This window comes from Lactuca sativa, chromosome 5 (genome assembly GCF_002870075.4).
Source record: "Lactuca sativa cultivar Salinas chromosome 5, Lsat_Salinas_v11, whole genome shotgun sequence".
In the NCBI taxonomy this organism is placed as follows: domain Eukaryota; kingdom Viridiplantae; phylum Streptophyta; class Magnoliopsida; order Asterales; family Asteraceae; genus Lactuca; species Lactuca sativa.
Window position 1 is genome coordinate 180,348,657 of NC_056627.2, and position 22,433 is coordinate 180,371,089.

Sequence of the window (22,433 nt, forward strand, 5' to 3'; positions counted from 1 at the left end):
AATATAATTTTAAATTAATACAAAATCGCCGCCTTACATCACGCCTTGAAAAACGCCATGGCTCGCCATGGCTCGTCAAGCTTGAGGCGTGGCCTTGCCGCCACGCCACGCCTCACGCCATTTAGAACCTTGACTCGGATCACGATCCGATAAAGGGCCGGCCTTGGTGCCGTAGACCCTGTCGATATAGTGAGGATAACTCACCTCGCAACTGCCGACTGAACAGATAAACCCAAGTTGCTCCGACCACTGATACAATCTCCACCACTAGCCAACACCAAAACACTGAACTCAAAACAAATGCCAACAATTACCAAAATGCCCCTGGAAGTCAACTGGTCAACCCTTTGGTCAAAGTCAAAGTCAAAGTCTTCCCCTGACTGACTCAACTCGCCGAGTCAACCCGATGACTCGCCGAGTCCCCATGCTCAGAACTTCCCAATGCGCGACTCGACTCGCCGAGTCACCCCGAGACTCGCCGAGTCCCATAGCTCTGAGTCCTTTCTTACTCAACTCACCGAGTCATCGCTTGACTCACCGATTCACGACTCAATCAGAAGAAAGGTAGGACCTCACGACCAGACTCGCCGAGTCCAAGGCTATCTTCAACAGACTCGCCGAGTTGTTCTTCCAACTCGTCTAGTACCTGCCTATCTTCATCTAACTCGCCGATTTGTTCTTCCAACTCGTCGAGTTCCAGCCTATCTTCAAGCAACTCGTCGAGTACACCCTTGTGACTCGTCGAGTACCCCTAGATCTGAAACCATACAGAGGCTTTCCAAGCCATGCAGACGCTCTAAACCATAGATCTACCCTTCTACAATCCATCCATCACGTAAAGTGGCAAACTTTACGTGAATCCAAGTAGATCTAAGCATTTTACACTCTAGGGTTTGGGTTTGGGACAAAAGAACTTCACCAACTCTTGAGCATAGACTTTATGGCTTTCTGGATCATTAACAACCTAGATCTGAGGTAGCAACCTCAGATCTTACATCAAACTTGAGATGGACCTCATTTATGCCCCAAAACCCCCCGCAAATGATAGATCTAGATGCATAAAAGCCCAAACAGAAGATTATTACCTCAAATGAAGGCTCCCACTGATGAATGAACCAATTCTCTGCAAAGCCCCTTGCTCCAATCTTCTTGCTCTTCAATTTCCTTCCAAGATTACCTCCTCAAAGGCTCTAATCTCTCACCAAGGAAAGCTCACACGAATTTAGGGTTTCTGGAACTCAAAGGGAAGGTAAAGAGGCTAGGGAAGAAGTGTTATGCTCTTTATATAGGGCTCAACCCCCAAAATTAGGGTTTTCTCCACTCAGCACCAACTTGTCGAGTCCACCCATGCTACTCGCCGAGTTGGTCACTTAACACGCGACCAGGGTCGCGAACCTACTCATCGAGTCCACTCGTGGACTCGTCGAGTTGCCCTTTCACACTTACACTTTTAGCCCTTCAACTCTACTTCTGATATTCCGGGATGTTACATGGGTCATCATTGGGCCTCATGATTATGGGCTTAACCTTAGAAAGTAACTAGGATTTGTATTGATTATGTTCAACAACGTGAGGAGCCGTTGGGCAGCAGGCTTAGGTGTGAGATTCGCTACCTTTTGATTGAGGTGCGTTTTCCTCATTATTCTTGTGGGTCGAAAGCACCAATGTCAGCCCCTTTAGTTATGTATCATAGTATATAGGATGTTGCTAACGGTAGTGATCTGTAGATCTATATGCTAGTATGTTAACTGGTTAATTATCTGTTGCTAGATATGTGTTATTTGTTATGTATATGTCGACATAGTAGATGGGATTGAGACTACTGCTTTGTGTTGACAGTCAATAGACCGGGCAATCCAACCGTAAGGTTGTGGGCCAAGGGTAATCCAACCAGGAGGTTGCGGACCCGTTATGAATTGGGCATTCCAAACGAAAGGTTGTAGGTCGGGGGTAATCCAACCGAGAGGTTGTGGACCCGATACTTGTCGCTTATATGTTTTGTGCTTGTACTTTGTGGGAACTCACTAAGAGTGTGTTTGGGATTCCTTTTAAAACAACTTTTGACTTAACTATTCCAAAAAGTCAAAAAAGTGCCAAAAGATGTTTGGCTAATGGAAAAGATCTTTTAAAATAACTTTGTGTGTAGAAGGAAAATTTGGTTTTTCAAAAGTCACAAAATCCTATCTTTTTGTGACTTTGGTGACTTTTAACCTCAAAAGTTGGCTTTTACCCTTTTAACTAATACAAACACATTTTAAAAATTTTCTTTTGGAAAAAGTCACCACTCAAAAAGGACTTTTAACCTTAAAAAGTAATCCCAAAAACCCCTTAATCTTTAACTTACAATTTCAGTTTATTGTTTCAAGTATTTCAAATGATTGTGGCAAGGCGAAGGTGTGACCGTGTTTTATGTTATTTGGATTTTGGGATACTTTGATTATCGAATTACACTTTTAAAATAATGGTTTTGTAAACTTTTATGGTTTTGGGTTATTTTTGCAAAGTTAAAGTTTGTTATGATTCTTGGATGTTACACAACTTTTTTTTTACGAAATTACCAGATAGGTTTGAGCCTAGTATAAGGAAAAAAACACCCCTGTGATAAATTTTTCATAAAAACCCACTAATTAATTAATTATACATATTTATAAAGCTAGCATTTTTTCTTGAATCTCATGCATTTGAAGCCCCCATTCTTTTTTCCTTTCACCACATTCATTTGAAACTACCATGACTTTTCAATTTTTTTATAATAATAATTATAATTTGGTAATTAGGTTAAATAAATATCAAATCTAAAGTGTATTCATATATAAACTAAATTTCAATATTAAAATAATATCTTTAATTCTACTTATAAAATTATGTTTTTTAACTTTTAACATATTATACTTAATTTATTAGTTTTAATATATTGTTGGATGTAAACCATTATCATTTTAAAGGTATAATTTTTGAATAATTTGTATAAAATACTTAAATTATTAATTAAAATATAACATTATAGGCTCAACTTAAATATAAATTTTATTTAAGTTCAACAACCCAATGATTATTTTATAAATAGTTAAAATTGATAAATTGTAGTGTCTTTCTAATAATGATTGTAAGTTGGTTAATAAGGTAAAATAAATATCAAACCTAAAGTGTAATCATAAATAGACTAAATTTCAATTTTAAAATAATATATTTACTTCTATTTATAAAGTTATTTCTTAAAATTTTAACATATTATACTTAATTTATTAGATTTAAAATGTTGTTGCATTTAAACCATTATCAGTTTAAAGCTATAATTTTTGAACAGTTTGGACAAAATATTTAAATTGTTAACTTAAATATAACATTACAGTTTCAACTTAAATAGAAATTTCAGTTCCACTAAAAAAACCAAATAATATTTTGTAAATAGTTAAAAATTGATAAGTTACAGTGAGAAATGCAAAAACTAAATTGTAATATCACTTTAACTCAAATATTTCCCAAATGTATTTATATAACTGTTCAAAAATTTCAAATAAGTATCTTAAAATAACTTATAATAACAATAGGTAAAAATAACTCTATATAAATGATTATATTGTTACTTTTAAAATCAAAAAATAATGGTTGATGTTTTAAATAATTATAATGATAGAAATTAAAACATTAAACAAATAAATTTTAAAAAATTAGTTAAAAATAACAACTATAAATAATATTAAACCATATATAATATTTAATTTTATTGATGTGTAACTCGCGAGTAGAAGTCATTTAAACGATTGAGATTATGACGTTATAATAGATTTATATATTATCATATAATTCAAAATAATCAATATATTATATCAAATTAATATACAAATTATTATATTAAATTTAACAACAACGTTAGTGTTATATTTTAAAAAATATATATTTGTAAAAACTTCAATTATATAGGTGTTTCTGCGCATTACAATGTCAACTCAAATATAAATTTCAGTTCCATTTAAAAAAACTAAAGAATATTTTGTAAATACTTAAAAGTGATAAATTGTAGTGATAAAAGCAAAAACTAAATTGTAATCTCAATTTTACTAAAATATTTCTTAAATATATTTTTATAATCGTTAAAAGTTTTCAAATAAGTAGCTTAAAATAATTTACAATAACAATAGTTAAAAACAACTCTATATAAATGATTATATTGTTAGCTTTAAAATAAAAAAACAATGTTTGATATTTTAAATAATTATAATGATAGAAATTAAAACATTAAGCAAATAAATTTTAAAAAATTAATTAACAATAAAAACAACTATAAATAACATCAAATCATATATTATATTTAATTTTATTCATGTGTAACTCGCGGGTGGAAGTCATTCAAACGATTAAGATTATGAAGTTATAATAAATGTATATATTATCATATAATTCAAAATAAACAATATATTATATCAATTTAGTATATACAAATTATTATATCAAATTTAACAACAACGTTATTGTTGTATTTAAAAAAATCATATATTTGTAAGGACTTCAACTATACAGATGTTTTTGCGCAACGCGCGAGCATTCGCCTAGTGATATAATAATCATGAGAAGAAGAATAACTAGTAAATAAATGAGATCTCCTAAATTACAAAGAAAACAGGAATGCTTAAGCTGATAATATTCTAATCTCCAACGACAAAACACATTAAACTTGTAGGTTAACAAAAAACCTAATAAAAATATACATTCGTAGGCAAACATATAATAATATAAGTTAGTAATTAATGAAATATATGCATAAAATATTAGATCAATGAGAGCAAAGAGATGCAGAAACCTAAATGTTAGTTTGAATGCACATGTGAATATATTTTTTATAATTATAAAGAGAAAACGAACATAACAAAGAAACTCAAAAACTGAATAGAATATTATATATAACATTCACATGTCAATATCGTTGTAACTTTTGTCAATATCATATATTTAATCGCAAACACCTTCATGGCCCTGTTTTTTTTTTTTTTTTAAGAGTATTGTGACTAAAAAAATATAATAATTTTTTAAAGGTAGAACAATACACTTAAGGAAATGGGAAAAAAAAACATAAATTAGAAACACTAGGACTATTAAAAGTTTTTATATCAGGTAAATGATACATACATATAACAGTCTGAAAACAATTTATCAAAATCAAGACAAAAATGACAACCCGAGAAAGACGAGGGGCCAATTAGAATCTTTTTCTCATTCGCCTAAAACTTTCTGCTTCTTGGAGGTGTTCATGAAGGATCTCAGCACCCATTCTGTTTGTGCTTCGTCTTGATCAACTGTTCCAAGCTTTATCTGCAACAAAACAGGGAAAAAGTTTATCTTTCTATGCAATCATATCATTCCACATTGTACTTTCAATGTTTTCCTATTAAAACAGTGAGAATTGCTTTGTATATAGATGACAATGCTACTACTATTGGTTATATTTGTTCAAAGTAAAATGTTGTAATAAGAAGAAATAAAAATAGGATTTTATAAGATATGTTACCTGATACAATTTTAACTCAAATCGAGGTCCAACCTCCTTTAAATCAATCGATTTAGGACCTCCACTTTGCCTATAGACATGATGCCTGTAAAAACGTGTAAGTTTTATTTATTTTTAAAGTGTTACATTTAATTAATTTGATTTAGATCATGATAAGCAATTACCTGAAAGAAATGTAATCTGATTGATTAGCAAAAGTGATTATACGTTTGGAATCAGGCTTAGGCACTGGGAAGAGATGCTTTAAGATGGTTGCAGTCCTTTCACCAATCTATTCAATCACACAAACGATAATATGTCAAAAAAATATATATATATATATTTCTAACCCAAGAAACCTTGTTGAAATTAAAAGAAATTGAAATTAAAGTCAATAAGGAAAAACAAGTGGCTGTATACCTTGGTTGAAAAGTTGTTAAGAATCAGATGTGGATAAGCCTCAGAAACAGTTCCCATTTCCTTCTTGTCTTTATTGTCATGTCTTGTAACCTATAAAAAAATATTAGAATATGCATTCAAGAATTAAGTGCATGAAATAGCAACCACACTTTCACTAAAATTAGGTAATACTTTAAAGTACAAAAAGGCTTAATAAGAAAAAACTGAAAGTACAATGTTGCAATAGAAAGAAAAGAAAGCAGGATGCTATAAAACACAAAAAATGTGTGTTGCTATTTCTTGCATTATGGAAACAAAATAATACAAAAAAGAAGTTTAATTACTCACCACATTGAGGATTTGAAAATAAGAAGTTGGACCAAAAGGCAAGTGACTTATAACAATCTTATCAGGAACACCACGATGTTCATAAACAAGGATAAGATCTGTAAAGTCATGTGCTCTACAAGTCTCAACTATTTCAGATATAACCTGTGCATTCACCAAAATATATTAAGTTTCAACAATCAATTGGCATAAATGATGAATCAATCTATGTTTAAATTTTTTTTATCTAACCTGACCACCTCGGTTCATACGTTGTGAATTGGGAAAGACAAACTTCAATTCCTGCAATTAGAGCCATTAAAGAAACTGCTTTTCCACAAAATATGACTAGAAAAAGAAAATAATTTAGCAAATGGCAAACCTTTACGAACTGTTTAAGAGGAGCACTTGGGTCATGAGATGTGGTTAGTAGGATTTTTGGATCTCTTTCATTTGCATTTGCATATTCATCGTCTATGGTTGATCTTGGAACTAGATTGAAGAAAAATAGAAGACAATGTTACTATCGTGTTCTGATACAGCATCTTAAGATGCCAAATCATACAACGTCTTTTATGAATCTAAAACCCCAATCGCGTATGACATCTTTCAATGGACAAACTTCAGATATAAGATCGATTTTGAAGGGTAGAAAACACACCTGCAGTTCGTTCATCTTCAAGGTCGATTTCTTGGCGAAGAGCAGCATCCTCGTTTCTGAGCTCAGTCGGAATTGGTTTCCCCTCTGTGCATAAATCAAGATTATATAACTTAACCAAACAGAAACAAAGAAGTAACAGTAATCATTCGACCAAAAAGAAGAAGAAGAAACCTTCAAGAGCTTGTTTGATTTTGCGTTTCTTCTCGTAAAGCAAACGCTCTTTGCCTTCCAAACTTTTCCTATACAGATACTCTCTTCTCAACCTCACATTCCTTCGCAACATACTTTGTCTTTACACACAGACAATTACTTGCAGTTTCTCCTCCTAAAACAGTATCGAAGAAAATAGGGTTTTTGTGTTCTTTGCTGAAGTTTGCAGGTAGCGGGCACCAGTTAGGGTTTTAGGAGTCTGTGGAAATAGGATAATTGCACAAAACTATTGCGGATTGTACTTTTTGGCCCCCGTAGTTTCAAAATATTTAACTGTCACCAACCTCTTGTGAGTGTGAGTCGAACATAACGTTTACAAGTTACAACCTCAACAAATTATATTTAGGTAGTGTTTGTTTTTTGTCTGCATATCAACGTAGATTCTTCTGTCTGCGCCGCACAGACCACGTGCAAATATTAGCATTCGCAAAATGTTTGTTTTTTTGAAGACTGCAGACCTAAAAATGTCTGCGCGCCCACTTCTTAGCGCAGAAGTGGACCAAAGTCTTCTGACATCTTCAAACATTTTCTAACCTAAAAAAACATATGTATCTTTATTTTTTTCAAGTTTTTTTTTAATTTATATTTTTTCCAACTTTATTAATGATAAACAATTTGAAAAAAAATTACAAAACTTAAAAAAAAACGTTCGACGATACAAACATAATATTTTTGACAAATTTATAAATAAAAATTTATTACAATAATAGTCGTTGAAATTGTTTATATAAATATGAAAAAAAATCATAATATATTCTTATATTTTTTTGCCAGATTTTGTAAAACATTATTTAATACGTTATCGTCAATTTCCCGATAAAATATTTATGATACGTTTTTAATGGATTTAATTGGAAAAATCAAAGTTTATTTTCATCCATTTATGTATCTAATTCTTTGATAACTAATTATAATGTTTAATTATAACTTTACAACCAAAGTTGTTGGTTTTTATCAAATATATACGTTAATTCACATCATTTTTATTTTTATTTTTTTATAAATAATACATAAAAGTTGATATAGATTCGTTAATTATTTATAACAAAGTCATAAAAATATTAAAAAATCACTTTGAAATTTAAAAAATCAGTTTATTTAGATTTCAGTTTATTTTAGTAGCCCGCATATGTTAAAAAAACAAACAGTCTTCTTTTTTCAGACTGCAGACATTTTGTCTCAGAAAAAACAAACAACACCTATTCTAAATACAAATGTCGGTTGTCTTTTTTTTTCTTTTCTTTACCTTTTACTTTTCTTATTTTACATTTCCATTCCTTTCCTTCTAATACTAATATAGTCACCCCGTTCCTGAGTTCAACTTAACGAGAGAAATGAAAGGAAATGGGTGGAAATGAGAATAAAATAAAAGAAATTAGTGTTTCCGAGTTTCATTAAAGGAGAAAAATGGGATGATCACTTTCCCTCCTAACTTTCCTTCCGATTTGGGAGGATTTGGAAAGAAAGAACAAAATGATTCATTTTCCTTCCACTTCTCTCCAAGTCGAGAACACAAAAGAAAAATTTGTTTTCCTTTCCTTTCTCTTCTTTTCTCTCGTGGCTTTCTTTTCTCTTCTTTTCGTTTCTTTTGTTAAACTCGGGAACGAGTATATATGAAATATTTTTCAATTTTTTATTTCATTTTTTTCCTATTGGACCGCTGTTACTTCTTATCTTTGTCTCCACAAATAAAAATTTCTTCATTGTTTTTTCAAACATCAGGGCTTTTGACATGCACTTTTCCTTTACCATTCCAATTGTTTGACGAGGTAACATTCCCTTTTTTATGTATTTGTTGCATATTGGTTGCCTTGTTTTTTATTTTCTCTACCTTTTACTTTTCCCATTTTTCATTTCCAATCATTTCCTTCTTATACTAATATAGCCGACCTTATATATGGAATATTTTTCAATTTTTTATTTCATTTTCTTCTTATTAAGTCGCAATTAATTCTTATCTTTGTCTCCACAAGTAAAAATTTCTTCATTGTTTTTTCAAACATCGGTGCTTTCTACCCGCACTTTCGTTACCATTCTAACTGTTTGACGAGGTAACATTCCTTCTTTTATGTATCTGTTGCATATCGGTTGTCTTCTTTTTTATTTTCTCTATCGTTTACTTTTCCTGTTTTTCATTTCCAATCATTTCCTTCTAATACTAATATAGCCGACCTTATATATGGATTATTTTTCAATTTTTTATTTCATTTTCTTTCTATTGGAACGCTGTTACTTTTTATCTTTGTCTCCACAAGTAAAAATTCTTCATTGTTTTTTCAAACATCGACGCTTTCTACCTACACTTTTCCCTTACCATTCCAACTGTTTGACGAGGTAACATTCCTTCTTTTATTTATCTGTTGCATGATTTTACTTATAATGTCTTCTTTATGCCTTATTTACGAAGTTGTCCAACTTCACCAATCCGTTTACCTTTCCTCGATTTTAGTGCATATGTATGCTTTCTCATTTGGATTATTGACTTATCACTTTCTTCTTTCGTTCATATCCTATTTATCACTAATAAAAAAAATTATTTTTTGGATCGATTCTAACAGATTAAAAAGGTTGGTTGTTGTCACCATCCTTCTGTTATGAAAATTAATAGACAGATTGTTGTCTGCATCCTCCTATTCTAATGTTCTTTTTTATTTTACTTAACTTGTCGCTTTTTTCTTTCGTTCATACCATATTTATCACTGACAAAAAAAATCTCTTTTAGATCCATTCTAAAAGTATAAAAAAGTTGACTGTCGTCGTCATCCTCCTATTCTCAAAATTAATACATATATTGTTGTCCATATCTCCCTATTATGATATTTTTGTGTTTCGTCCAAAGAAAATGTTTCTTCCCCTATAAGAGACCTAAATTTTTTCAGGTTCTATTATTGATAAAGGGGCATCAATTCTAATTAAAAAAGTAAACACTCTCTACCTCTGAAAAATATAACTTTTGAAAACTTATCTTTTTTTGAACAACTGAAATTTGCAGCTTACCTGATGATGCCTTTGTCTTGTGATTTTTGGAATTCGTTTGTCCTTAGAGTTGTGCATGTGCATTGTTCATTGGCTTATAGTCCTAAGTTCTTTTATTATTTATGAAATCCGAATGTTTAAAAGTAGTTAATCTTATAAAAAAATCCTTATATTTTGTGTTTTTTTTTCTTTTAAAACTTTATATTTATTTTTTTTCATGAAAACTACCTTATATATATATTTTTTTCATTTTTTCCAAAAAACCCTAACTTGTAATGTTTTGAAATACATCCTCAACTTTTTTAGTTTTTTTTTTCTGAAAACCCCCTCATATTTTATAAAAAAAAATAAAAAAATAGCTAAAAGGACCAAATTGGAAAAAAATTCAAAAAATATAAGGTTTTTTCATGGAGAAAAAATAAAAATTATGTTTAATCCTAAAAAGACACAAAAGATAAGGTCTTTTATAAATTAACCCCAAAAAATCCTTAACAAATATATTTACATAAAACACAAAATATAAAGTAATTTATGAAATTAACCCTAAAAATGTATTATATAAACAATTTTCATTTAATTTTTTAAAATTTAATAATATCTCCATATGTTTGAAAAATCACATTAGTTGATATTAATATTTTAATATGTTTGAAAAATCACATTAGTTGATATTAATATTTTAATAAGTAACAATTGAATAACATATTAAAATTATATTTTAAAATTTTATATTTGTATCATTTTGAAAATTATTTTTTTAATATATATAGATATATTTAATCAAATAAATTATATAATTAGAAAAATTAATATTTTAGATATAACCATGATGTAAAATATTTATTATCATGAAATATATAAACCAAAATAAACAAAACCAACAAAAATTATAAGATTAAAAGTAATTTTTTATTTTTTATATAAAAAACCTCAATAATAAAAAGTTTCTAAAACCTTTTGATATTTTCAAATACTAAAAAGATTTTGAGAAAGCCATAAAAAAATTAAGGGTATGTTTGAGTTAGCTTATTAGCTTATGACTTTTAGAAAAAATAGTTTTTAAAAAAAATTTGGATTAGAAAAACTGATTTTTAAGAGTAAAATGACTAAAAAAAACTATTTTTTTTTTTTTTTTTTTTAGTTTTAACTTAACTTTTTACTATTCAAAAAGCTATTTAAAAAAAAAAAAAAAAAAAAAAAAAAAAACTTTTTTAGTTTATTAGCTTTTAAAAAATTAAAAAAATAAAAAACTAATTAAAAAACTAATAAGCTATTTTAAAAGCACCCACTAATAATTTCAAAACTCATTTCCCAAACACCCCTAAACTCCAGTACTCCACTGGCGCGGCTTCGGCGTAAAACCCTCGCCCAAAAACCCCTGAAGACACCTTTTGGATTTCTGTTTCTGACGATTTTTTCGTACAAATCTGAAATTTGAGCAACGTCTCCTTTGTTTTTTGTATCGCTAAGATGGAATTCTGGTACGAAGATTGTAAATCGTTGTTGGAACAAGTTAATCTTCAAGAGAAGGAGCTTAGGAACAAGAGAAGGTTTGTATTTCAGCTGCTTTATTCTCCACATCTTCTTCAACAATTGCTTTATCTTTGTTTTCTTTTTGCTCATATAATTTCTAATTCCTGGTTATTTCTGATCATGAAACAAGGTGGTTAATCGGATTACCAACGTCCGGAAACGAAGCTGGCAAACTAAAAGAATCTAAATCTCAACCTGAAAGGTACGAGAGATAGGATTCAGTTCTGTTTATTAACGTGAGTTTACTTTGAGTCAAAACGTAGCTATTATGTTTCTCAAAGCTCTATCTGACTACTTATTAGTTCAAATTTTAGTTCTACGTTCTATATTGAGCGGTTAGTTTAGACATGGATATTGAAAGTGATATGATATATTGATATCAAATCATTCATTCATTCAGCATCTCTAACATCAGATAGTTTTTGGACATTGTTATCATCATTTTTGATGGTGTTGAGTGAGGTTTTGGTTTGTAATTATTTAAGAAAGTAATAGACAAAACAATGGTAAAGCAAGTTTACTCAACACTTTTGGTAATTAGTTTGTTGCAGCTAGTATATTACTACTGAAAGCTGATTATTGACACTTAAATAATCAAATAAGTGTACAATGTATGCAGAAGTAGTCTACCCTTACCCAAGCACCAAAAACTCATTGTTGCAAGTTATATTATTGAAATCTGATTATTAACACTTATGTGTATAGCATGTTTGATAGAGTTAACAAGTACAAAATTCAACCTGCTAAGCTATATACATTTTGTTTGTTTTTTTTCTTAGTTCAGAAAGATTGAGTTAATAGAGAAGTTAGAGAAATGAGGCTTTCCCTATTAAGTTCAAACTATTTACAAATTTGCCCTTTTCTAAGTGTCTTTACTAGTCCCCTCTCCATGTTGGTTACTCATTTATAAAACATCTTTTAATGTGTGCAGGCCCATACCTGAATACCTACTTAGGGAAGATGATGTAAGTGTTATTAATTTTGATGATGAAATTATTATTGGTTATTTTTTATAATTTAGGAGCGGAAGGCAAAATTTTCTAATAATATATATTATGTTACCACTTCCTCCTCATTTATAGCCCACAATCTTTTATTCACATCTCCTGATATTTCTCAATATTTGCATTCAGGTATTCTATGAAACTATAAGATCTTTTGTCAAAAAGCTAGTTGAAGAACCTGAATCCAAAAACAAATACCAAATTCTTCATGATGACATGCAACTTATTCATTCACCTACAGACATTACAACTCTTCTATTCCTAATCGATGATATGACAAATCAAGGCCTTTTCCAATTTGCCAAACTACTGACAAGTGGTTCCATTGAATTTGAAAAAACCCGTTGGAAAATGAAACAAATCATCAAACAACACCTCTTGGAAAACAATACCCCAAAGATAAAACTATCCAACGATCATTTATCATTACTCAAGAATCCACAAAATTTCCGTTGGAATCACGAATTCCGTTTCATTCCCGATTCCGGTTCTTCCCATTCCGCTGTTTATAAGATACTTAGCATACTCGAAGATTTACCCCTTCAAACTCTTTCCGCCATGCATCGAAAACTCCGTGGAGTCAAAGATTACATTCCGAAGTTAATCCCAAAAAGATCCGGATGGAATCGCGACGTGTTGATCAAGCGATTGAGAGTTAAGTGTTTACGGTTCCTTTCGAAACTTAATGAAGGAGATTCATTACAAGAACCATTAGCAAAAGCAATGGAAGTTGCAGGGTTGACTTTAAAGTTGATTCAAGGATATCACTATGCAACTAACTTCATTCAATTTTCACCCGAAATTATCTCTCTTCAAAACGAGATTGCAATGTGTATCAAACTAGTTGACCATATTGAACTAAAATTTTTAAAGAAAATACAAATTATAATCGACCCTGATGTGAAATTATCTGATTCGCCTTTACGGGTTAAGAATTTGTTGATGGAATATCTTTTAGAGTGTAGTGATATTGAGAACATTCCACGGTCTTTATTTAAAGTTCTTGCTATTATAAAGAAAAGTCCTAAAGGTAAAAAGAAACGTATGGTGGAAATGAAAGTAGATGAAGAAGTGGAATGTATTTTGAACGTGAGTGCTTCTATGAAGCAAGTTTTGTGGGATGTGATCCCGGAGGATGATTTTGACCTAAAGTTTGCTGGTGTGTACACGGAGGATCATGGAGAAAGTGATGGTGATGATATTTGTGAAGATAATGAACAACATATGGAAAATAATGTGTCTAATTTCAGTGATTTCAATGAAGAAGTAGGAAGTACCGAGGAGATTGAGATCAAACTGGCTAATTCCGATTCCATGGCGGGAATTAGTTTGATGGAATCGGATTCCTTGAATAGTTTGAAAGTTACAAATTCAATGCCATATCACTTGGTGAGCTTTGGAAATATGGAAACGAATCGAGTTTGTGATAAAGATTTAAGTTTGGAAAGGAATTTAGTGTTTGATGATGATAGGGGTATTTGTGGAAATCGGTACCTTGGTGTGCAAGTTGCTAGTGATGAGGTGAGTATGGTGGCGTATTGTGTCATTGGTCGTATGTTGGGTGATTTTGCACGAATCGAAGGATGTGAATTGAATTCCAGTGATTTATGTTATCTTGAAAGTGGAAGCAATGATTTAAATAAAAAATTTAGTAAAGGTACTTCTAAGTTCTAACTACTATCTTCACTTCCTTTTCCTTTTCGTTTTTTTGCAGTTTATCTTTTAGGGTATGTTTGTTAGATGGAATGGAATGAAGAAAGAATGGAATGGAAAAGGTAATGGAATGAACCATTCCATTCCTTCTCCGAATTCATCATACCAAACACTACCTAAATAACCTTAAACAAATCCTTTGGTGTTAGATTGCCTTTTATTTATGACTTTATTTGATTGATCCATTTAATAAAATAATATATTTAAATCATTGTTGGCAGCTGCAAGAAAAGAAAAAACTACTCATGAGGAAGATGACTGTTCAATCATGATTAAGGTAGTAGAAGAGCTAATTCCCTCTTTTCCTAAAAGGTATACACTTTTTATAACTGAAATGCAGAAGACATGAATGTGATCATAAAACGTTTTTTTGTTGGTTTTTATAAGGCTAAATGCAAGAAATAGCAACACACTTTTGTTTACTTGTATATATAGCTAACTACTTTCATATCATTGTACTTCCAGTTTTTTTGCTAGTTAAGGCATTGTACTTTGAAAAATTACCAAATTATAGCATTGTACTTTCAATTTTTTTTATTAGGACAATATACTTTGGAAAATATTATCCAATTATAGCAATGAAAGAAACTTTGTATTCGGATGACATTGCTATAATTGGGTAGTTTTTTCAAAGTACAATGCTATAATAGGCAGAAAGGAATGTAGAGTAAATAAATGAAAGTAGAAGTACATTGGTATTTCTTGCATTTAAACTGTTTTTAGATTTGATGTATAACAAATTACAAAGGTTATTATATTTGTTTACAGGCAAAAAGCTACACCTTTTTTGCCTTTTTGCAAATAAATAACTTTTAGGGGGAGACAATTGTTACTAGTAATATACAATAAAAAAACCTTCAAAACCTCTCTTTTTTCAAGTATTACACCAAATCAAAAAAATTATTTTGCATAAAAGTCCACAGGGAGGCTTTGCTAATTGTACTATTAAACATATCTATGGATGTTATATCGTTATACTATCTTTTATTTGTATATAATTTTTATATGTCTAAGTTTTTCTTTTTCCTGAAAAATAAATGTTATCCAGTGAAGCAGATAGACTAAAGGAATTGATGGGTTGTAAATAAGCATCTAAGAAGCTGATGATGAATCTATACTTTTGGTACAACATTTGAGGAATCAGGAACAATTTTGTGATGATTGCCATGTAAATTTGGAAATGATTAAACATAATTTGCTTTGGGCGTGTAGTTTTGTCCATAAATGCAAAGGTGCTCTTTCTTTTTACTTGATAGACTTAATACATGCAAACTTTATTTGGTATTAGTGTTTCGTTCGGCGTAATAGCTGAAAAACTAGTTGATAAGCCAGTTGGAATTTATAAAATAACAAAACGACATTTAGAAGAATGTGTTTTTTTATAACAAATTTAAGGTATATTTGAAATTTTTTAAAAAAAGTTTTTGAAAAGTAAATTTAAGTAGTTTTTTCTTTTTTTTTTTTTGAAAAAAAAAACTAGCTTTTAAGTGGGTCAAACGGGGGGAGTATCATGTCAAAAAAGCATGGAGGGACCATCCGTACCTCCAAGACTCCATTCCTTCAAGCAGTGGGTCAAGCGGTTTGTCATCTAAGCGGGTTTATGAACCTGTTCGACCATTTATCAACCCATGCATTATTAAGTATTTATGCTTTAAGATTTGTACCAAAAATAATTTTATATGTTCTTAAATTAGTTTTGTATGTTTTTAATTTTTTGTAAATTAGTTTGTATGATTTTTATTAAAAATTGAGTGAGTTGAATGGGTTGAGAAATATAGGTTTTCTATGTCTTGTGAGTTAGAAAAGATGGAATATGAGTCCACTTCCCTCCCCTTTACTTACTTAGGCGTTGCGGTTGGGGCTAATATGAAAGGTGTTAAAAATTGGGTTCCGGGGATTGACAAATTTAAGGCGATATTATTCAAGTGGAAGGTGAAAAGTCTCTCTTTTGGAGGTCGACTTACACTTGTAAACTCGGTTCTTAATAGTCTCACGCTTCGTTATTTTTCTCTTTTTAAGGCTCCTATAAAAGTTATTAATGTGTTAGATAACTTGAGAATGAGGTTTTTATGGGGAGGAGATGACGACAAGAGAAAAATCAATTGGGTTGTTTGGGATGTGGTTACAAAACCGAAAGCAGTTGGAGGTCTTAGTGTTAGCTTTCTTGAGTCGATGAACTTGGCTTTTCTTGCTAAATGGTGATGGAGGATAAAAATAGGGTATGATTTTTTTTGTTCTTTTATCAAATCTATTCATGGTATTAACTATTAAGTTGATTGATGGTAAGCCTTTAACTAAAAAATCGATAAAAGGTGTTTGGCTAGATATCTCTTAATTGGATGTGGCATTTGGTGAAAAAGGTAAAGACTTGAATTTTCTATTTAAAAGGAAGGTTGGGTTTGAGGTTAAAACTCATTTTTGGAAGGATGCTTGGTTTGGTGATCTTACTTTCAGAGAGCTTTTTCCTACCCTATATGCTGTTGAATATGTTAAAGACTGTTTACTCAAAGATAAGGTGAGAGTTAATGCTGAGATGGAGAAGAATTACTGTTGGGGCTGGTCTAAGGAGCACAGGGGAAGCTATGAAATGAATCAATTTCCTGTCATATCTTTAAGGCATCTTAAGGATAAATCTAGTACGGATTGTAATGATTCATTTACATGGGTTGGATGGATTCCTTTTAAGATAAATTGCTTTGTGTGGAGAATGATCAGAAATTGAATTCCTTTATCAACTAACGTGATGAAGCGAGTATAAGGGTGCCTTCCAACTGCTGCCCATTTTATTGGGTCTTTGACGAAGAGCTAGACCATGTCTTTTTTCATGTGATTATGTCTCGCCTATTTGGAAATGGATGGTCGAGTGGTCGGTCTTCGTAGGCAACTGACTTCTTGTTTGGATTTAGTGGAGATTCTCAAGGTGATCGATGTGGACAAGAACAATCAAAGTTTAGGATGTCTTTGCTATTTGGATGATTTGGAAAGCTAGAAATGCTTGTGTTTTCAAGAATGAAAGGCGAGTTGCATTGATTATGGCAAATGATATTAGATTATTAGGGGGTGTTTGTTTTAACTTTGAAAATGACTTTTACTTTTATCTTTTAGAAAAAGTCAAAAAAATGTTTGTTTAAGTGAAAATGACTTTTCCAATAGAGTAAATTGAGCATTTTTGAAAAGTCAAGATTATGTGACTTTTCCTAACTTTTCAACAGTGAAAATATTAAATTACCAATATACCCCCGTATGTCCTAATCAATTCTTTATTCACAGCATATGATTTTATACTCTTTCCTAAAAGTTAACCCAAACACTTTAATTTTTGATTTTTTCCCTTCAAAAGCTAATCCAAACACATTTTAAAAAACAACTTTTGTAAAAAGTTCTTTTATAAAAATGACTTTTGCCCCACAAAAGTAAGCCAAACACCCTCTTAGCTTGTACACATATAATTTGATCAGAAATAAGTTTATGCTTAAATCTATTAATCGATATATGTGGTATAACTCTCCGCTATTTTGCTCGTACTAATACTAATTCTTGAGCTTCTCGCTTAAATTTTGTTTCTAATATATTTTGCTTTGCCGGCTGTTAAAAAAAAATGGAAGAAAAGAAGAGACAAAAACTAATATGACAGTGGTTTGGGAGGGAATAACTCCTCAACCCTTACATATTTGCCATTATTTATGTTTTCTTTTACTTTCTCATATATGTTTTTGTTTTCAAAATTTTGCGACAAAATTGCAAAGTTGGTCCTTGTGGGTCTTTTTATTTTTTTTTAAATATGGATATGATTCAAAAAGTTTTCTAAGTTACGGAAAGTCCAAAATCTAAAATTTCCCATGATTTGGTCCGTAGAATACTTAAAAAAACTGTCTTACTCTTTTATTTTATTTTTGGATTTCTTAATATTTCCTTATTATTCAAATGAATTATTTAAAAAATAAAAAATAAGAAAGTGCCCACCTGTACCCACTCACCCCCTCTCTATTATCTCTTTGTCGTCTTCTTTATTTCATATGCAAAAAAGAAACACAACATACATTTTTTCATTGACCTGCAACTCAAGCACATACATACACACACTTTTTGAGAATTTAAAGGGCAAAATCGACCTAGCCATCCATCATAGATGAACACATAAAAAATCAAGAACCTGCAACATTTTTTTGATCCATTCTAGCCTCAATGGAATTGCATCTCACTGATGAAGAATTGATTCGTTCCACATGGTTACATCTCTGGCTCTATGGACTGCCATACCCATAGCCAATTTGGGTTTCATTCATCGTCATCGTCATCGTCATCTAGTCCTTCTAAATGAATAAGATTTGAACTATATTTTATCTTTCAAGCTTGGATCAACTTGGAGATGGCGGTTGTGGTGAGTCCCCGATGCCCCTGGTCAGATAGTGGAGATCAAAGATGATTGGTGACTAGGTTGATGGAAGGTTGAGGATGTGTGTTGGATCAGGCAGAAGCAGCAGAGGAAGAGAGCCAGAGGAGCGAAACTCAGTTGTTGTCGAAGGTGGAGGCTTCGCTAGAGGTGGATGCTTGGTCTCAGCGGATAAAGAAAATGAAGGGGAAGAAAGAGTGCCGAGAGAAGAGGAAAATACCATCTAGTTTCGTTTGTGAGCTCGAATCATAGGGGATGTGGGTATCGTGGGTGGGTTAGACCCATTTTCATTTTCTTTTTGATTATTTAAATTTTAAGAAAATAATAAAATCTACTCTAATAAATGAAAATTTTTTTGTCACATGTCTTACTTTCATTTTGTGATTGTTTTTAATTAAAATTTTTCTACATGGCATTTTGTGGGTTTTTTTTTTCGATTTTATTAAATTCTATATAATATTTAAATATAATAATTACAATAAATGTAATAATAAATGCATATCAATTTCAACAACTGACTTTCTTTCTACTTTCAACATTTCTAAATTAAAACTTCATTAGTTTCTTTTGTTTATTTATCTAAATTTAAAAAGGAAAAAAAAACACATTAATTTTAATAATTCAATATTTTTCTAATTTTTCTTATAAATTCAAACTTTTTCAAATGTTTAGAATTTTCATATTTAATTTTTTTAAAATGAACTCATGTAAATACATGAGTCTTATAACTAGTAATATAACAAAGAAATTAAAATGGTAGAACAATCTTTTCAAGTAATTTAGGACCAAAAGTACATAAATTTCCAAAATTTAGACATTTCATGCAAATTTAAAACATTTTGAACCTTATCATAGGTTTATTTATTTATTTCTGGTAAAGCATAGAGTCAATTTTGCATTTTTGTCATTTTTGCATTTTTGTCATTTTTGTTAAACATCATTTATCCATAAAAGCACTTGGGTTTTTTTTCCACAATATATATGTGTACCTAATTGTTCTAATATGGAACAACGAAAGTATCTTTACTCTTTTATGAACGAAACAAAGAAAATTGCGATTTATTTTTATCGATTAACTACTTCGTTATTTTTTTTTAATGATTAAAAATCATGTTAGGATCGCTATTAGCCAAACCATGCTAAAAATGAGGAAGAATAAGGTTCCATTTTCTAAAACTAATCGGTGATAGAAGGGATTACCCATTGCCTTATATGCTAGCATCTAGTTTCTTATTTTATCAACGTGAAATTGGGTTTGCACTCAACAATGCTCCCCTCAACGATTGTTCATTGAATCTAATCATTTTTCATACCGCCGATACTTTCAGGACACGCTCACTTGACCTGGTCCATTAGGAAGACTTTCGATACAAGGCTTCAGGATCAACTTTGTTGGATCGAGAATTACCGAGGATTGCACCATCTGCGCCAACCACATCATTCAGGCTATGACCATAACTTTGATACCACTTGTTAGGATCGCTATTAGCCCAACCATGCTCAACAATGAAGAACAATGAGGTTCCATTTTCTAAAACCAATTTGGAGTAACTTGGAGCACAATGAAGCACTTGGAGCAACTGGAAGCAATTTGGAGCACTTGGAGCAACATGGAGCATCATGATGCGCCATGTAGAAGGAAGTTGTGCCATCCTTGGGGATGTTGCACCAAATGATAGCAGGATGCGCCATCATGTCTAAAGTTGCACCAAGGTGATGTTGATCCAATGAGATGTTGATCCAAGTGATGATGTTGAGCCAATGAGATGTTGAGCCATGGAGATCTTGTTGCTCCATCAAGAAGGGAAATTGCGCCATGGAGGAGATGTTGCGCCATCATGGACCATCTTGGTACATGATGTGCCATCTTGATTCCTAGGAATTAAATCAAATTAATTAAAATTCTGTTTTATTTAGATGGCTCAAAACGCAAATGCAACAACAAACTTCTCTTTGCTCCAAATCATCTTAAGGGAAAAGTTGACAAGATCAAACTACTTAGACTGGCGTGCTCTATGAATCACTATTAGATACGAGAACAAGGAGTATGTCATGGATGAAACTCTTCACGAGGTTCCTGAAACTGGATCAACTAAGGTCGTTCGATTCAACTATGAAAAGTGTCTAAATGTAGAATGAGGTTGTGTAAAGCCCGCAAGATAGCGCTAGATGATTAAAGTGGGATTTCCAAACAGTATACTTTATATACAAAATAGGATTTAGGCAGGATTTAGTGAAGTATTTAAAGTGGGATTTCCAAACAGTATACTCTGTATACCAAAGGGACGCTACCTCTGATATGATCCTACATGGTTGCTCCTTACTCGATAGATCTTGATATATACAATGGGGCTAGTAAGAAATCTAGACTATCGTTAGTCACCAGGAATAAAAGACTAAGACTTAATGATATACGTACCTAGGTTGTAACATCCATAAAATTCGAGCCAATTTAAAACTTTTTAAGTCATTTAAAACCATTCAATCATTACAATTTGTTTTCAAAATATTTTAAACATCATAGTTTCCAGAAACCATAATCATCAATCGAGGAATTGTATGGTCACGCCTTCGCCTTCCCGCATCCATCCGTTGAACCTGAAACAATAAACTGAAAGTGTAAGCCTGAAAGCTTAGTGAGTTACCCCCAAAATACCAACGCCACACCAATAATCATATCATATAAACATATAAGCAACATAACAACCATGCATCTCGAGTCTACAGTGTGACTGGTATGCTCGCACCGGGCCTTCAGTCCACCTGGTCCAATCTCCGAGTCTACATCATGACTGGACCGCCCACACCGGGCCTTCAGTCTATCTGGCCCACTCTTCGAGCCTCAGCATGTCTGGACCGCCCTTTCAGGGCCTTCAGCCTATCCAGACCGTTCGTCGGGCCTTCGGCCTGACTAGGTGCCCTCCTGGGCCTGCAGTTTATCCGGTCCGCCCTGGGTATGTTGGCCTACAACACGAAGCAGGACTCGCCTCAACCCAACCCCCATACTAATCAAACAATCATGTGCACATAAATATCATACGCTAGCATGTATATAACAAATAATCATACCGATCTAACTGATCACTAGCATAGCAACCATCCTATAACCAGGATACTGACCTAACCGGTCACTAACATAACATCATCCTATATACCAGGATACCGACCTACATCAGGTCACTAACATAATACCATCCTAACTACTAGGATGCAAATTTAGCAAATCAATAAACATATCAAGCAAATACCCGGATACAAATCCGATAAAGGGTCAGCTTTGGTGCCTTAGACCCTGTTGATATAGTGAGGATAACTCACCTCGCAATCGTCGACTCAAAGGATAAGCTCAAACTCTTGGATCACCGCCACAAATTCCACCACCTATATTCGCCACACAACCATGTTCATAAATTCCCAAAATGCCCCAGAAGTCCAATAGTCATCCTTGGTCAAAGTCAAAGTCAACGGTCAAGGTCAACAGTCCATGTTGACTCGACACGCCAAGTACAACCAGCCACTCGCCGAGTTCCTTGCATAACTCGCCAACTCGCCGAGTCACTTGAGTGACTCGTCGAGTTCCTAATGTTTGTGGTTGTAAACTCCTTGACCAACTCGTCGAGTTTCCCTTGCAACTCGGCAAGTTCATGCATGCCAAAAAAACCAGGAAAACCGTAACTGACTCGCCGAGTCACCCTGTTGACTAGCCGAGTTGACCATGCAACTCGTCGATTC

The 22,433-nt window shown here is 32.1% G+C and overlaps 2 protein-coding genes across 4 annotated transcripts; one reads left to right on the forward strand and one right to left on the reverse strand.

The window, feature by feature from the left end:
* Positions 1–5,056: 5,056 nt before the first annotated feature.
* On the reverse strand, positions 5,057–7,280 carry LOC111897644 (uncharacterized). The gene is made up of 9 exons (XM_023893604.3): positions 7,044–7,280; positions 6,873–6,956; positions 6,594–6,703; positions 6,464–6,514; positions 6,233–6,376; positions 5,906–5,995; positions 5,671–5,777; positions 5,507–5,591; positions 5,057–5,310 (listed from the first exon to the last, which is right to left on the reverse strand). Exons 1-9 carry the CDS (start codon positions 7,153–7,155, stop codon positions 5,212–5,214), a joined length of 882 nt encoding a protein of 293 aa, XP_023749372.1. The 5' UTR covers positions 7,156–7,280; the 3' UTR covers positions 5,057–5,211.
* Positions 7,281–11,359: 4,079 nt separating this feature from the next.
* LOC111897639 (uncharacterized) lies at positions 11,360–16,093 on the forward strand. Of its 3 annotated transcripts, XR_008224421.1 has the most exons (7): positions 11,361–11,608; positions 11,722–11,793; positions 12,523–12,556; positions 12,725–14,252; positions 14,530–14,620; positions 15,357–15,540; positions 15,789–16,093. XR_008224421.1 is itself a non-coding variant. In XM_023893600.3 (6 exons), exons 1-6 carry the CDS (start codon positions 11,529–11,531, stop codon positions 15,357–15,359), a joined length of 1,773 nt encoding a protein of 590 aa, XP_023749368.1. In that variant the 5' UTR covers positions 11,360–11,528; the 3' UTR covers positions 15,360–15,556. The 3 variants fall into 3 exon arrangements, 2 of the variants coding, with proteins under 2 accessions (XP_023749368.1, XP_023749367.1); XM_023893600.3 differs by lacking the exon at positions 15,789–16,093 and having other exon boundaries at positions 11,360–11,608; positions 14,530–14,585; positions 15,357–15,556; XM_023893599.3 differs by lacking the exon at positions 15,789–16,093 and having other exon boundaries at positions 15,357–15,556.
* Positions 16,094–22,433: the final 6,340 nt, after the last annotated feature.